This window comes from Erpetoichthys calabaricus, chromosome 13, assembly GCF_900747795.2.
Source record: "Erpetoichthys calabaricus chromosome 13, fErpCal1.3, whole genome shotgun sequence".
Classification (NCBI taxonomy): domain Eukaryota; kingdom Metazoa; phylum Chordata; class Cladistia; order Polypteriformes; family Polypteridae; genus Erpetoichthys; species Erpetoichthys calabaricus.
Window position 1 is genome coordinate 1,105,877 of NC_041406.2, and position 15,084 is coordinate 1,120,960.

Genomic DNA, 15,084 nt, shown 5'->3' on the forward strand with positions numbered 1-15,084 from the left:
TGGTCTCCATATTTCTTAAACAGAACCCTAAATCTAACCTTAACCCTAATTTGGGACTACGCACTGCTGAGGCCTCATCTGGAGTTGTGTGTGCAGTTTTGGTGTCCAGGGTACAAAAATGACAAAGCAGTGCTAGAAAAAGTCCAGAGAAGTGTGACTAGGCCGATTATGGGGGGGGGCTACAGGGGATGAGTTATGAAGAAAGATTAACAGAGCTGAGCCGTTACATTTTTAGCAAAGGGTGGAGAGTGAAGTGCCAAAAATTATGAAAGGAATCAGCTCAGTGGATCGAGACGGTGACTTTAAAATGTGGTCTTCCAGATTTGGAAACTTGTTAGGGAGTAAATTTCACAAACATTAGGAAGAGAACCACAGACAGATGAAATAAGAGACCAAGTAGTCTGCTGGACAGTAGGACTTTAAGGACCTTTAAAACTCGACTTGATGTTATTTTAGAAGAATTAAGTGGCTGACAAGCTTTGTTGGGCTGAATGGTCTGTTCTCGTCCAGATTGATCTAATGTTCTAACCACAGCTGTGTCCAGAGCTGGCAGCACGGCCAACCTGAGCTACTGGGGGATGACAGCCTTGGTTAATACAGGTGACCAAAAATCTGATGGTCACTCTGGTTGAGTTCCAGAGAACCTGTGTACAGAAGAGAGACACTTCCAGAGTGACAACCATTAGTACAAGTCTCCACTAATCAGACGCCTCTCCTCCAGAAAAGAAACATGGAACCCATTTGGAGTTTACATAAAGTCACTTAAAGGTCTCTCCGACTGCAAGTAACAAAGAATCTCTGCTCCCATGAAGCCAGGATTGAACTGTTTGGCACCGCTCATCACCATGAGAACCAACAGAATCAACAGAGAAGCATGGTGGTGCCAGCATCAGGGACTGGGAGAGTAGTCGGGATCGAGGAAAATTTGAACAAAGTTGAGAGATATCCTTATTGAACACCCGACTGGGCTGAAGGTTTGTGCAACAGAGGGATGGCTTAGTGACATTCCTGTGGATGTCCTCGAGTGACCCAATCAGACACTCTCTGGAGAGACCTGACAACAGCTGACCACAGATGGTATCCATCGATGCTCACAGAACCTGAGAGGGCCTGCAGAGAACAGCAGACAATCTCAAAGTCCAGGTGTGCAAACCTTATTATGAAGAAGACTACAGGCTGAAATGGCTACCAAAGGGTCTGAATAATTGTTTCGACATTTTTAAATTATTTTTTTTATAAATTAGCAAAGAATTCCAAGATCCTGTTTTTCACTTTGTCATTCTGCAGTGAGGGAAAACAAATTTAAATGACTTTAGCACAAGGCTGCAACAGAACAAAACGTGAAAAAGTGAAGGGGTCTGCAAACCGTCTGAAGCTGCTACATATGTACACAATGAATTTAACAGGGACCACCCAAGCTATCTGTTCAAATTCTTGTGTCCACCATAAATGATTTATTACATCACATATGCAAAATATTCAGCCATGAAAGCCAACGGTGTGCAATTTTTTTTTTATTTCTTATCAAAAATCCTGTCTAGAGAAAACATTACACATTTAACAGAATTGTCCCAATACTTGTACTTTTCATTTTATATAAAATGCTAAATCTCTAGTTTAAAAGCACTGAATTATTGCTAAATGAGTCACATTCTTTTTGTTTGTCCAATGTACAATTTCTCGTTTGTACTTACTGTTCATAATTTCAATGAAACTAAAAGGTGTACAAGTATCACGTTAAAAAATGCAAATATTTCAATATTTTATTGTATTGTGTGATTACAGCCATATTATGTATGTGGAATTTCAGTTGCAAACATGTCGAAACAATGTAAGTAAAGCCACTGAGTAAACTGAAATGTGTAGTAATAAAATATCACAGTTCTAAGGTGGGCTTTGATCAAATATGCCTGCCTGGTTTAATTAATCCCAAAGCGAAAGAAAGAAAGAAAACGAACGAACAGGCCCCGCTGTGACAGCACTTTGGTGTGCAACAGAACAATACTGGAGGACGGCATTTAGCCACATTGCTTTTGGCTTTCCATAGCGCCACGTTGCTGGACCAGGTCTTGGGTTAGAAAACTGAAAAGCAAACTGTTCAAAATGAGAGATGAGCTGTGAAGAAGAGTGACATAGATGAAGTGTTGGGGACTTGAGGAAGAAGGTGATGGGAGGGGAACAACTTTTTAAGCCAAAGCAAGTCCCTATTGGAATACAAAAGTCCAATTCTGTATGTCACATCACTGTACATATGCTGGAAATGTTAGGCTAAAGCAAGGATAGCTGCACACCCCCCTCTCCCTCACTACGACTGCCAAGTCATATAATGAACATCAGTGACGAGAGCTGGATGAGGCTCTGTAGGCCTGTTTACTGAAGGTCACTGTCGTGAACATTCTGTCATCAATCAGCTGTTCAAAATGCTGTCCATATCACAGAAAATCTGTCTATTAACTTTTTAAAAAATAGACAGCAATGTGAGCTGAAACTAAAACTGAACAAATCAAGACTTTAACACCATTGGAGCTCAATACATGACAATCTTTTAGTGTTTGCATCTGCACTCGGCATTTCCAGTGTTACAGCCTTCCGTGTGGCACTGTTAGTTAGGAAATTCAAACTTGACGCTGGTCTCATACACATGTCAGGCACGGACACTTTGAGAATATTCAAACCCACAGGTAAGAAGGTCAGCTGTCCTTGTTAAAAGATAGTTTAAAGTAAGGCATGATAAAGTGGCAAAAGGTTGTTTTTTGTTTCATCCAAAGCAAGCAGAATTAAACAGTACGGACACCTCAATTAATCTTTGATGCAGTGGAAGAGAACCACAGCTTAGAAATGACTTCTAGACACAGATTAACAAGTCCCTGGATTCACCAAGAAGTGAAGTTACAAAGTTTAGTTGTCATTCCCAGCCAAATGTCCTCCTACAGGTGTTAACAATTAATTCAAACAGAAAGGAAGCAATCAGTTAATTAACAATGAGCAGCAGGCAAAGAACATGTCAAGAACAGAGACAGGTGAGGCCATTCATTCTTTTTCTCTGCAACTGCTTGGTGTCATTTTATAGAAACCTGCCCTCCCCATCACTCACCCACAGCCCAATAAAACATGAGAAACAAGAGTCAACAAAGTTCTCCAGTTTCGGATTACAATCATATTAAATGCAGATAATGCTTTAAGTGGTAGTCCTGGCTCATTGCTGCCCTCTACTTCAAACCACGTACTGATAAGGGTCCGCCTTCCCATGGTCGGGTGTTGCAAACGGGCTAAGCCATGCTATAGAAAACGGGTGTCCAAACACTGCTTTCATGTTCATCCATTTAGTTTTTTTTGCCCATCTTCTCTCTTCCTTTTTCAACTGTTCTATGCCCTGAAAATAAGAAACAACCAAGACTTGAGTTCAATCATCTTTTTGTTTTTTTATACTCATTGCTTCTTTTCTTTAAGGTTTGTGTTTGAGGAGAGGGTGATTACTAGCTACTTAGTGTGGGAGTGGAGAAATGTGTCACTATCTTCAGCTCACATGAAGAGAGTAAACGGTTGGCCAGTGCAAAGGTCAAATAAGTGCTAACATGATGAACAAATAAATGAAAGATGTCAGACTAATTATTAAGAGTCTTAAGTGATCAAGGGCAGGCAGATTCTCAATCAGAAGTGGCACACTAAATACCAGTCAGTAAGATGCCAGGTAAAAGGTGACCTTTACAAATCCAGCTCTATATAAACTGCCAGCTACAGCAGCATTCTTGTGCAGCATACTACTGGATGATGGAAAACTCTTAACATGTAATAACTGTTGCATTTGCCTTTATGGAAACTCCCTCTAAATATGCAGTACTACAGCAGCTGGTCCTACGTTTGGTACAGTATACATGTCATCACTGTAATGAGGTTTGCTAGCAATTTACTAAAGTCTGTCTCATAATACAAAAGAAAACAATGTCTTACTTTAATATTTTCTGAATATTACCATATTTTTTATATTGAATTTTGTCAGATCTGAATGCAAGACATAAAAGAGAAACGGTGTCTTAAATCTTTTTTGTTTGTATTCATGGTTATCTATTGTGCAATGCACTTATCTACCAAATATCAACCAGACTTTTTTGTTTTGTAATTCATTTTGGTTAAAGGAATCTGTTCGGTAAAAAGTGTTAATCATAATAATGTATGGAAGTTTAAAAAAGAAAAAACCTTTATTATCACTTGCTGGATTGGAGAAACAGAAGCTGTGTGTTTAACGGTGGGCTCTTTAGACTTTGTCAGTACATTTCACATTATCGAGTATAATATTTATTGCCAGGTCATTACACTTTAATTAGTTTTACATATTATAAAGAATCTCTCCATCAGTTATCGCCATGTTGTAGTAGCTTCTTTCAAACTCAGCACAAACATGACCCAGAATGCCACATTCTCAGCATTTCTCCATTATAAACAAATGGTGACCACTGTCAACATTTTCCTTCTGCCTTCACCACACTCTTCAGTTTTTTAAAATCTTGGGCTCTATTTGTGCTTCATCAGAGGAGGAAAGTCATTGTACAAAGAGTCCCATGAAAAAGTACTGGCCCATTTCCCAATTTCCTCTGTGTTTCAAAGTTTTGACACTTAATGAATGAACGTTTCTAACCCAAAATATCTAGTATTGGATAAGGGTCCCCTGAGCAAACTTGTAACACATTTTTTAAAACTTATTTATCTAATGATCCAAAGTATCCAACACCAACTGCCACTGTCTGAAAAAAGTAATTACTCTTTACATTTAACAACTGGTTATGCCACTTGTAGCTGCAATGACTGAAACTAAAAAAACATTCTGTAATTCAGCGTCAAGTCTTTCATGTCACTATGGAGGAATGTCAGCCCCCATTTCAGAATTACTTTAATTCACAAATGCTGGTAAGTTTTTCAGAAAGACCTGACAATTCAATTCATGCCCCAGCATCTCTAAAGGGTTTTAGTCAGGACCTTTGACTAAGCTAATCTAAAATTTTAATTTTCAATCCTTTCTCGCACTGTGATGTAGTCGTGCCTTTTTGCATTGGATCATTGTCTTGCTGCATTACCCAGCCACACTTCAGTTTACTGATGGATAACCAAACATTCTCCTTAGGAATTTTCCAAAAGAGAGCAAAATTCATTCTTCCTTCCATTATGGCAAATTATCTTGAGGCAGTTAATCACCCCCATGGCATCGCACACTAACACCATTATTTATGACCTTTAGGTATCATTCAGATGCTTCTTTGCAAATGACAGGTGAGTGTTTATGTTGTTCTCTTTTTTAGCGGTGGTTTCTGATTTGACACTCTCCAACTAAGCCCATTTCTGTCCAGTGTCGTCCTAATTCTGGAGTCATGAAAACTGATCCTGGCTTAAGCAAAAGAAGCTTCTCTTTCGTTGGATTTATTTCAGATCTTTTGTGATTTCCCAGATGAATCTACATTGTCAGTAATTTTGGGGTCACCCACTCCAAGGAAGGCTTCCTACTGTTCCAAGTATTCTTTGATTGGGGACGATGTGTCTTACTGTGGTTCAGTGGGGTCCCAGTGCATCAGAAATGGTTCTGCAGAGCTTTTTAGATTGATATACATATATTTTTTTTAATTGATTTTAATTAGAGACAGATAAATTTGTCTTGACTAAGGAATGTTAACAAATCAAAGCAAAATTTGGCCCCCATCCAAGAGAAAGAGAGAGGAGCCAACAACTGAAGCTACTCGATAAATTAGCAAGAAAAGAGGGGAATCCTATTCCCTGAAATGGAAGCATATTCTAGAATGTTATCGATGAATTCCTGTCATAATTTTAAGAAAGTTCTGAACAGATCCTCCAAGTGAGAATATGATTTTTTCCAATTTCATGTAGTAAAGAACATCACTGACTTAGGAGTGGTGGGGTGGGATTCTTCCTGATAACTGTTTTCTGGTTTGATTGAGGCATTATGTACCTGTTGAATGATTCTGATGGTAAGGGTCCAAATAAGCAAAGTGCTGGTTCCTTCAAGCCTGGCTGTGTTCAATCAGTCAACTCTAATTATCCATTTAAGGGGGAGGATTTAACTAGGGGATAATTACTACTACAGAAAATATCAGTTGGTGCTGAAAAACTTTAGGTAAATTATAAACTTTATTAAAAAAAAAAAAACACGGGTGTAAATGACATTTGGTAATTTATACAAAATGTTTCTGCACTGGCGTTATAAGAATATTTAACAAAATGTAAAACAACAAGCAGCCCCATATCATAAATAAAATTAAAAATCTGTGGCAACATATTCTACAGGCCCCCATAAAAGTACACTATTAATTTCTGTTTAAGAATAGAAAACAAGAAGTTATATTTGTTTTATATTATTCAGTATACACTAAAATACACTAAAACAAAGACAAAATCAATTATTACTTGAATTTACAAAGTCATTTTTAATTATGTGATCCCAAGCTACATTGTGACTGCTTTTACTTGTCTGGTGTTGCAGAAAAAAAGAATTAACATGAGGAAAATATTTAAAGTTAGTAAAAGTTATAAAGATACTGTGAAAACAGAGCAGTAAGAATAAAACAGAATTAAAGGTAAACAAGAGATTAAGACAAATGCATCATACCTTAAAGATATTAATGTGAAGAAAGCAGCAAGAAAGTCAGTCTCTTGAAAATATGAAAACTCTCAAAACTACAAATGCTTTTTATATGATACTACACAGGGGATTAGAAAATAAATAGATGAATATAAACATTACCATGAAATCTTTAATACACAGGATGGATGTTTTGATGGCAGAGATTAAAATTATGAATACTCACTGTACAAATTCTGTTAATATTAATCAGAGAAGAGTCTTAGTTTATATTAAGCATTCGTCTGTAAAAAGGAATTGACCATCTCACCCTGTACTTCTCGTGTACTGCTGCGCTGATACACATTATCTATATAAGCTGTGATTTCACGGTCTAGAAATATGCACATGAGGTTGACTACTTCCCATCTATACAAGGCCTTGCCATGCCAACACTAAACATATAATTATAAAATCTATAAAACTGGACAAATATCCATTCAAACTATGTGTAGGTAGCTACTGTGATAATGTAAATATATAAAACAACATGTACCATAATGGAAGAAATTAGCCACAGATTTTGTATTGTTCTCCACACCCAGAAATACAGAAAGCTGTTTGAGTTTTCAACTTCATTCCTTTGTAGATGAGGGGCAGTGGCGGCCCACCTACCAAGGTGACTTGTTCCCCCAATACACAGGACGGCAGCATGCCTCTGGCACTGCTATGTAGTAGACTCCTGTAGGCTGTGCAGGAAGAGTAGTTTGAATAAGGGCAATATGAAGAAACTTTTGGTGAAAGCTTTTTCTCTGCCCTAACCCACCTGAGCATAACATATGCACAGATCTAACTTTAAAAGAGAGGCCTCTCCTCCTCAGGCAGGTGAGTTTAAAATAAAGAGTGCAGTAGGACAACAGTCAGCTGGTGTGAAAGAAGAGACGGACTAACAGTTGTATTGTGTGGCATTACTTTCTTTGTGTTGTGAAGAGAAAGAAGGCTGTGAAAATGATTTTGGGGGGAGGGGGGTTGGGGGGTTTCTGACGGAAAAAACCCCAAAAAACCCAAAGCATTCTTCTTTGAATCCAAGATTTATCAAAGTATAGTTGTGGTCTTGGTTTGGGGTGCAGGATGCCCTCGAGCGACCACACTTTGCAACACTCCTTCCCATCACTAAATAAGCGAGTCTCGCTTTCATCCAATTATGCATTCTTCATTTGTAAACAATATCTGCAGGGGTTTAAAAAAAAAAAAAAACAACAACAACAAATGAGATACTTACTGTTTCATCAGTACAGATAGAGTGGATCTGTGTCCCAAACATTACTGCTGTAAAGATGAGGAAAAGAAGTCCCTCAAAGCACAAAAGGATAAGCAGGATCACAGTCACTGGCGGAGAAAAAGTGCTGCACTCTGTAGCAAAAACAAACAGACACATGACGCACATAATGTACGTTAGTCTCAAGTAGGTACAGTGTTATCATAAGCTCAAAGTTTCGTTATTTTACTCAAAACCATTTCAAGAAATACATTAGGTGCAGATATCACTTACAGTAAAAGCAAACTGTTTCAAGGCCTTTCCTTAAAAGGTGTGCAGCACTGAACTAAATAAGAATGATTCTAGGATTGCAAATGCAGATTATTTAACTTATGCTATTAAATAAGGAGAAAATCACACAAGTGTTCAAGAAAGATTTATTATGATTAAGAAATGTTTATTAGGGAAAGTGTGAATTACTACTGCAATGCACAGAACTAGACTACATGCCATTGTCAAACAGCCTCACCATACTTTGGAGCATATTTTACATGACAATACAAACACATAGGTGTTGAAGAGTATTGAAAATGTAGCAAAAAATGAAGACTAAATGAGGTGGACGTGTTTAATGAAACTCACAATTGTTATTGTTGCCTCTGTTAAACTTAAAGGGAAGAAAGTCGTATTAACTTACTCGTCCAGTCTTCCTCAAAGCAGTACAGGAAATGAAATGCTACCATCACTAGAGCATGCAAGGATATGAGTGCTATGTACATCTGGAAAGCAAAGAAAATCTTTACATTAGCAACCTCAATGACAAAATTCACAATAATATTGTCTATGTACATAAAGTATGTTCTTTTAAAAACACAAAAAGGAAAGCATATAAACAGCAACAGGATTCTATTTATTCATTAGTCTGAATTTCCCCTTGGGATTAGACTAGACAAACTTTATTAATCAAATTATTATTCTTATCTAATTTGAATTTATGTTTTTCTTTGCTTGTAACCATTTCTTTGAGATCCTGTAAAGCACTTTCAGCTCCATCCTATGCATTACAGAATTAAATGTGCTTGTTGTTGATTGGGCAGGCAGTTCTGTTTTGACAGATTCACTTGTTCAGTCTCCAAGACCAATTCATGCTTTGCAGTTCAATGAAATTTTGCTTCTCTCACCCATTGCATTTTTGCCTCCATCTACACAAACCATTTGAGATGGAATATACTGAATTACAGTATATGTTGAGGTTACACTATTTACTTAATATATTCTATCTGTCAATATGTCTGTGGTGCTTTTTATAACTCAAGCCCTGAACACCGAGGAGTCAAAAGCACAGGAAATATCAAATATAAAAAGATTTCCTCCTGGGTCAGTGATGTGCCAATCAGCCATTTATCTGATTTGAATAGCTACCAAATAAAAATACTGACGAGAGAAAGTTACGCCAACATTGTTGGTTGGGGGTGGATGTGGGTAGTGAGGCATATTAGGTACTTTTACAGTCGATTTCTTTATATTTAAACAGTTTAAAAACAGTGTGATTTGTTTATTGAAGGAAACAGTGGATTTTGTTTTATATAAATGGTACAAATCACATCCCTACAAATAATAGCCCATAGAATATACAGATGCACAAGCTACTATTTACCCACTAAAATAAACTGATTTTTTTAAACAATGCAAATGTCTATTTAAGGAAACAAAACAATGAACAAAAGGCCATAGGTTATAAAAATGAATCATAAAAGTAAAAATCAGACATTTGATATAAAAATAATCTTATTGTGAGGTTATGTAGTGGTGGCAACCAATGATGAGACAGAAGGCTGTGACTGTAATTTAAGTATGTCCAGAAATTGTACTTATTTGACAACTTAATAAGGACCGCTGTGAAGCAATGTCCTAGCAAACAGTCTCCAATAAGCTTTCTAGCTCTATTTTATCGTGTTTGAAACCAAACTGAAGATGTTATGGTTGGCTTCAAAATAACATCCGTCTTCATTAACACTCCTTTTTATTATTCTTAGCTAAGGTCACTGATGAGACATCTATTTACCTGTGGCAAAAGCACTAGCATTAACTAAGGGCAGGAACTGCCTAATCAAGAGCTCAAACGAGCATTGTACAGTTAAACTGATGTTAGAGCTTTGGACAGCTTGTGCTGGCACAGCTTTGTTGGTTCTGACAGGTCCATCCAGGTATTGTCAGTGTTTAGTGTTTTTTATATTTTTCATACCCAGTTTTTAAATTAACATTTTAATAGCTTCCTGCTTAATTTAATTTTACTAATGTAGGATGCTCTGATTCACTGTTCAATTTTTGCCATCCAAAAAAGGGTTTTACACTTTGACACAATTAAGGGGCATATCACAGCAGTGAGACAGTAAACAATCTATGAGCACAGGCCTGCCTAGCCTATGTGACATTTGTCCACAGATATGTAGTTTATGATAGCTTTTTATTATGCAGGCTATGGCTTTATAAGAATATAGGAGGTCACAAAGCTGGTGGAACACATTGACCTATATCTGAGGAAATAGGTTTGATCACAGTGCATTACGGTAAGAAATCTGTCCAAATAGCTTGCCTACGGATTAACAGCGTTCAGGCTCTCTGCTTGCAGACTTTGAAGGTTGCTCCACATTCTTAAAAACTAAAAAGCAGCTCCATGGTTTCAGTCTTAAACACAGTTCTCTTTTAATTTCCAAGGTTATTCTTCGCTAGGTAGTTCACAATTTAAATAAAAGAAAACCAGTGAATCACATTCCATCCTTATGCATTTAGTTGCTTGTCTCTGCACAATGCTTTGTGCTACACTTGTCTTTCTTTTCCATTTTGTGCTGAACAGAGCCTCATGTAGGATGACATATGTGGTCTTACTAGCAGAACTCTAATTACACTTTGAACATAATTGTGTCTTGATTTGTATTCAATAGTTTTTACAATATAGTTGAACATTTTATCATCTTATTCAATTTTTTCTACATTTTTTCTTAAGAATGCTAAATTAGCACAATAATCTAAATTATTTTCAAATATTTGCTGCCTGCAAGTCAATGTTACCCCTCTTGTATTTATGAATGTTCCTTCCTGTATACACGGGACAGCTTAGCTATTAGCTAAACAAACGAACCTGGCTGACTGAATGGTCTCCTTTCATTTGTTAAATTTCTTATGTACACTGAACTACATTTTTGTGTCTGTCTCCCAATTCTGAAGAATCCGCAGGACTTTCCCGAAATGTTTTGCTACTTCCTTGGACTGCTATCCCACCAGTCATCTGCAAGGTTTTTTTTTTTTTTTTTTTTTTTTACAATATCTGTGCTCATGTCTTACAGTAAATTAGCTGCAGTATTGACCCAATCCCACAAAGAAAATCTCCTCACATCTGTACTGTTCAAGCCCAGTAATCTGTTTGTCTAATTTCATAACTTGAAGTAAAAGCAAATAGCATTGAGCTTGAAATGAAACCTTTAAGAAAATGTATCAAAGACTTTTAAGAAGTAGAAGTAAACTATACTGTGTGCTTTACCTCTGTCCCCTTTGCTGATTCACAAACATCTAAACACATTTGTTTATTTGGATTTTACCCATGTAATCCCATGATATTACTCTCTTAGTGTTTTGGGTATAGTGTCCATTATTTAAAGAAATATGACCTGCGAGTTCTTAAGCACTGGGGCCCATTTCTTTAGTCCTGTGCAGTAGAGTCACATTTACAATTTTCCAAACACTCTCTAATCTAAAGCCTTTGTTGTATGTTTGCCAATGACTTTTACAGCTGATAATGTTTTTCATTTATTTCAGTCCTACAGGTCAAATTCCACCATGCCCTCCTGCTGGTCTTTAATGCCCTTGGGTGTCTGACTGTTCTACTTTAAAATCCTTACATACTGAGCTTGTTTTTCCCTATTGGAGGCATTCTTTTGTTCAAAACAATGGCATATTATTACTTTAGTTTATTTGTTATTTCTGTCTAATGTTCACTGTACATATTGCAATAATGTTAAAGGATCTTCTGTTTTTATTATAGTACTGGAAGATTTACTGGCACACCTCTTAGCTTTCATTACAGTCCTTGCTTCAGTTTCTCGTTTTTCTCACTGCAAGCATTCTGGTAGTCAGTTATTTGTGCTGTCCCCGTGATTATGTACCCCACAACCTCAGACCAGCTTGGACGACTATAAAAAAAAAAAAAAGTGCAGCTATCTTCTTGACAGGGGAAAGGTGGTTACAAGAAAGTAATAACTCGTGTATGTGTGTGCGTCTATACAACCTGTTTACAAATATTCAGCATCTTACAAATCAATATTTTTTTTACAGCTCATATTTTGATTGGGGCAGTGTGGTGGCGCACAGTAAGGAGACCAGGGTTCACATCTTGGGTCCTTCCTGTGTGGCCTGCATGCTCTTCTTGTGTCTGCGTGGGTTTCCTCCTGCTGTCCAAAGACATGCTGGTTATGTCAACTGGCGACGCTAAATTGGCCCTGCAATGGGCTCGCATCCTGCCTGGAGTTTGTTCCTGCCTTACTCCCTGTGTTAGCCAGGAAAGGCCTTATCCATCAATCCCACCCCCCACCACTTGACTTAAACACGGTCTGGTTTAAGCAGTTTAGAAAATGACATGACATATTTTCATGGGAATATAACTAATACTACAAAATAAAAGGGCTCGAGTTGACAGCATAGGAAACAAATCGTTACCTCTGAACTCAGTGTCATTTCACCAATAATTACAAAAACATCTTCCAAATACAACTAAACTTTTTCCTTCTTAACTTGAGAGGTAAGTTGATTTTATCTTTCAAGAATATTTTATGTGAAACCGATGGTACGAAAAAAAGACAAAAACCTGGGCCTCCTGAAACTGAGCCACCAGCATTCAGTAAAGCTGGAAATGTCACCATCCTTGCAGCCATTCTCAGCCAAGCAATTTAGAATGCAATGTGCAGGTACGTTTTTCATTTCATGCTGGTTCCTATCTTGGGCTTATGGTTGCCATGAAAGTTTCTAAGCTTCCTGTTACCCGTGCTTTTCAAGTTAGGCTAGGATGGATGTCAGGGTAGTTCATATTGATTTAAGTCTGAATAAGTTAATTATTAAAAGACTTCAAAAATACCGTTTAAAAAAAAAAAAAACAAAAAAAAAAAAAATCCAAAGAAAACTAGAAAGCAGATTTTAGGATGAGTTATTACTTACTATACTGGAAAAAACAACAACATGATTAAACTAAAACATCAGATTAGGAAGTATGAAAAGGAAAGTACGATGAAAAGTCATTACGGTTAAAAGACATTGGTTAACAACTTGTGTTGCCTTCACAGAAATTTGGGTGTTGGGGGGGGGGGGGAGTTAGGGAATGTACTATGATGGCCAAAGTAGCACTGAATTATTAGTAAACTCACTGAAGAAATTACAAGGTCTATAGTCCCAACCAAGGAAACTTACAGTAAACAGTACAAAGTACTTTTGGTTGTTTTCTCCTACACAGTTATTAACCCAGGGACAGTGGTGGTCCATTTTCCTTATACACCTCTTGCAAACACTAAAACAAAAGAAAAACATATTATTAAAGGAAATAAAACACCCTCATATTATCAGAAAGAAAATATAAGCCTGTTTCAATAACATATGTTCAAAAATGAGTTACATTGGTCTAAAGTTTTACGAAGGACTATAATATTAAAAAGATGACAGATACATTTTGACTTTTGTTCATGAATTTTGTACAGTTCATCTGGTACTGCAAAATAATAATAAAATAAAACCATCTTCAACAGCAACAACCTGGTGCAAGGTCTGGTTCACATGTGTGTGTGAGTCTACGTAGAAATGTGTTAAGATGAGTACGGTTTCCATGTGTTTTGTGGGTACTGATGTAAACTTTAATGTGTGTCAATGCACCTAGGTTCATACATTTTTAATGTACCAATTCTGCAAGTGTAAGCATGACAAACTGTGTTTAAATAAAGTTCTGTTGTAAGGAAAAAAATGTCACCACAGACTTTTTCTGTTACATGCAGAAATTTTGTTGAGCCTTGAAATGTGTGTTGAGGTGGGAGTATACTGCCAACTAGAATGGAAGTCATAGTGATAGCAACCCTAAAAATGCATCATCCACAGAAACAATGTGCTCAGCTTCAACTGCCGTTGTTAAGAAGAAGCAAGGGATGGTCTTCCTATTATATTTGTGTGCCATTGCATGTTTTTTTGTATTTTATATATTGCTCTCGGCTTATAAATGGAAAACAAATAATAAAACATTGAGTTTTGTCATTAGTTTAATGATACACACAAGCAGCCGTTATTTAAAACACTGCAGAGTCAGGTCTCAAGTTCAAAGTTGCCGTGTGGAAAATCATCATTAAGCTGCGGAATTGTAGAGTGAGAGCCAGGCAATTAACTTGAACCGATAACCACATGCTCACAAAATGTAACCTTACAAGAGATAATGTTTAGAAATTGCCTAAAATGCGACAAAAATGGGTTCATTACATTTACAGTACTGTAATTAAGTCATTTTGTTGCATAAAGTTGCAATTGCTACTGATTTGGTAAAGAAAAAATCTATTTGTCTACAATTTATATCTTTTTTTAAATTCATTGTCTATTTCCCAAATAAAAATATCTGAAATTTGAGAGGAGTGAATAAGAATGATTTTTTTTTTAAATAACTACACCTAAATTGTTTAAGAAAACAAAAACTGTGATAGACATATTTAAATATTAGGAAAGTGGATATATACTATTATGAGTTACTTTATCTCGGGACATAACGTGAGCTACCACAGCTATGCTGATGACACACAGCTGTATTTATCAATAGCACCTGATGACCCCAAATCTCTTGATTCGCTAACACAATGTCTAACCTGCATCTCAGAATGGATGAATAGTAACTTTCTCAAATTAAATAAAGAAAAAACCGAAATCTTAGTGATTGGCAATAATGGATACAATGAGGCTATTAGAAATAAACTGGATGCATTAGGATTAAAAGTCAAATCGGAGGTAAAAAAGCTTAGGGGTAACCGTTGATTGTAATCTGAATTTTAAATCGCATATTAATAAAATCACTAGGACAGCATTTTTTCACCTAAGGAACATAGCAAAAGTTAGACCTCTTATATCATTGAAAGATGCAGAGAAATTAGTTCATGCGTTTGTCTTTAGTCGGCTAGATTACTGTAATGCACTCCTCTCAGGACTCCCAAAAAAGACATCAATCGTTTGCAGTTAGTGCAGAATGCAG

General features: G+C 36.7%; 1 protein-coding gene across 5 annotated transcripts in view; it reads right to left on the reverse strand.

Moving 5' to 3' along the window:
• The window catches only part of zdhhc3a (zinc finger DHHC-type palmitoyltransferase 3a), a 65,743-nt gene that overhangs the window by 14,618 nt on the left and 36,041 nt on the right, over positions 1-15,084 (reverse strand). For 4 of the 5 annotated variants that reach the window (XM_028817858.2, XM_051935674.1, XM_051935673.1 and 1 more), the window contains 3 exons: positions 13,281-13,377; positions 8,521-8,602; positions 7,848-7,978 (listed from right to left, as the gene is read on the reverse strand). In XM_028817858.2, coding sequence (XP_028673691.1) covers positions 7,848-7,978; positions 8,521-8,602; positions 13,281-13,377 — 310 coding nt within the window. Of the gene's footprint in view, positions 1-1,732; positions 3,374-7,847; positions 7,979-8,520; positions 8,603-13,280; positions 13,378-15,084 lie in introns of those variants that run through there. The other variant, XM_028817860.2, reaches the window with a different exon arrangement.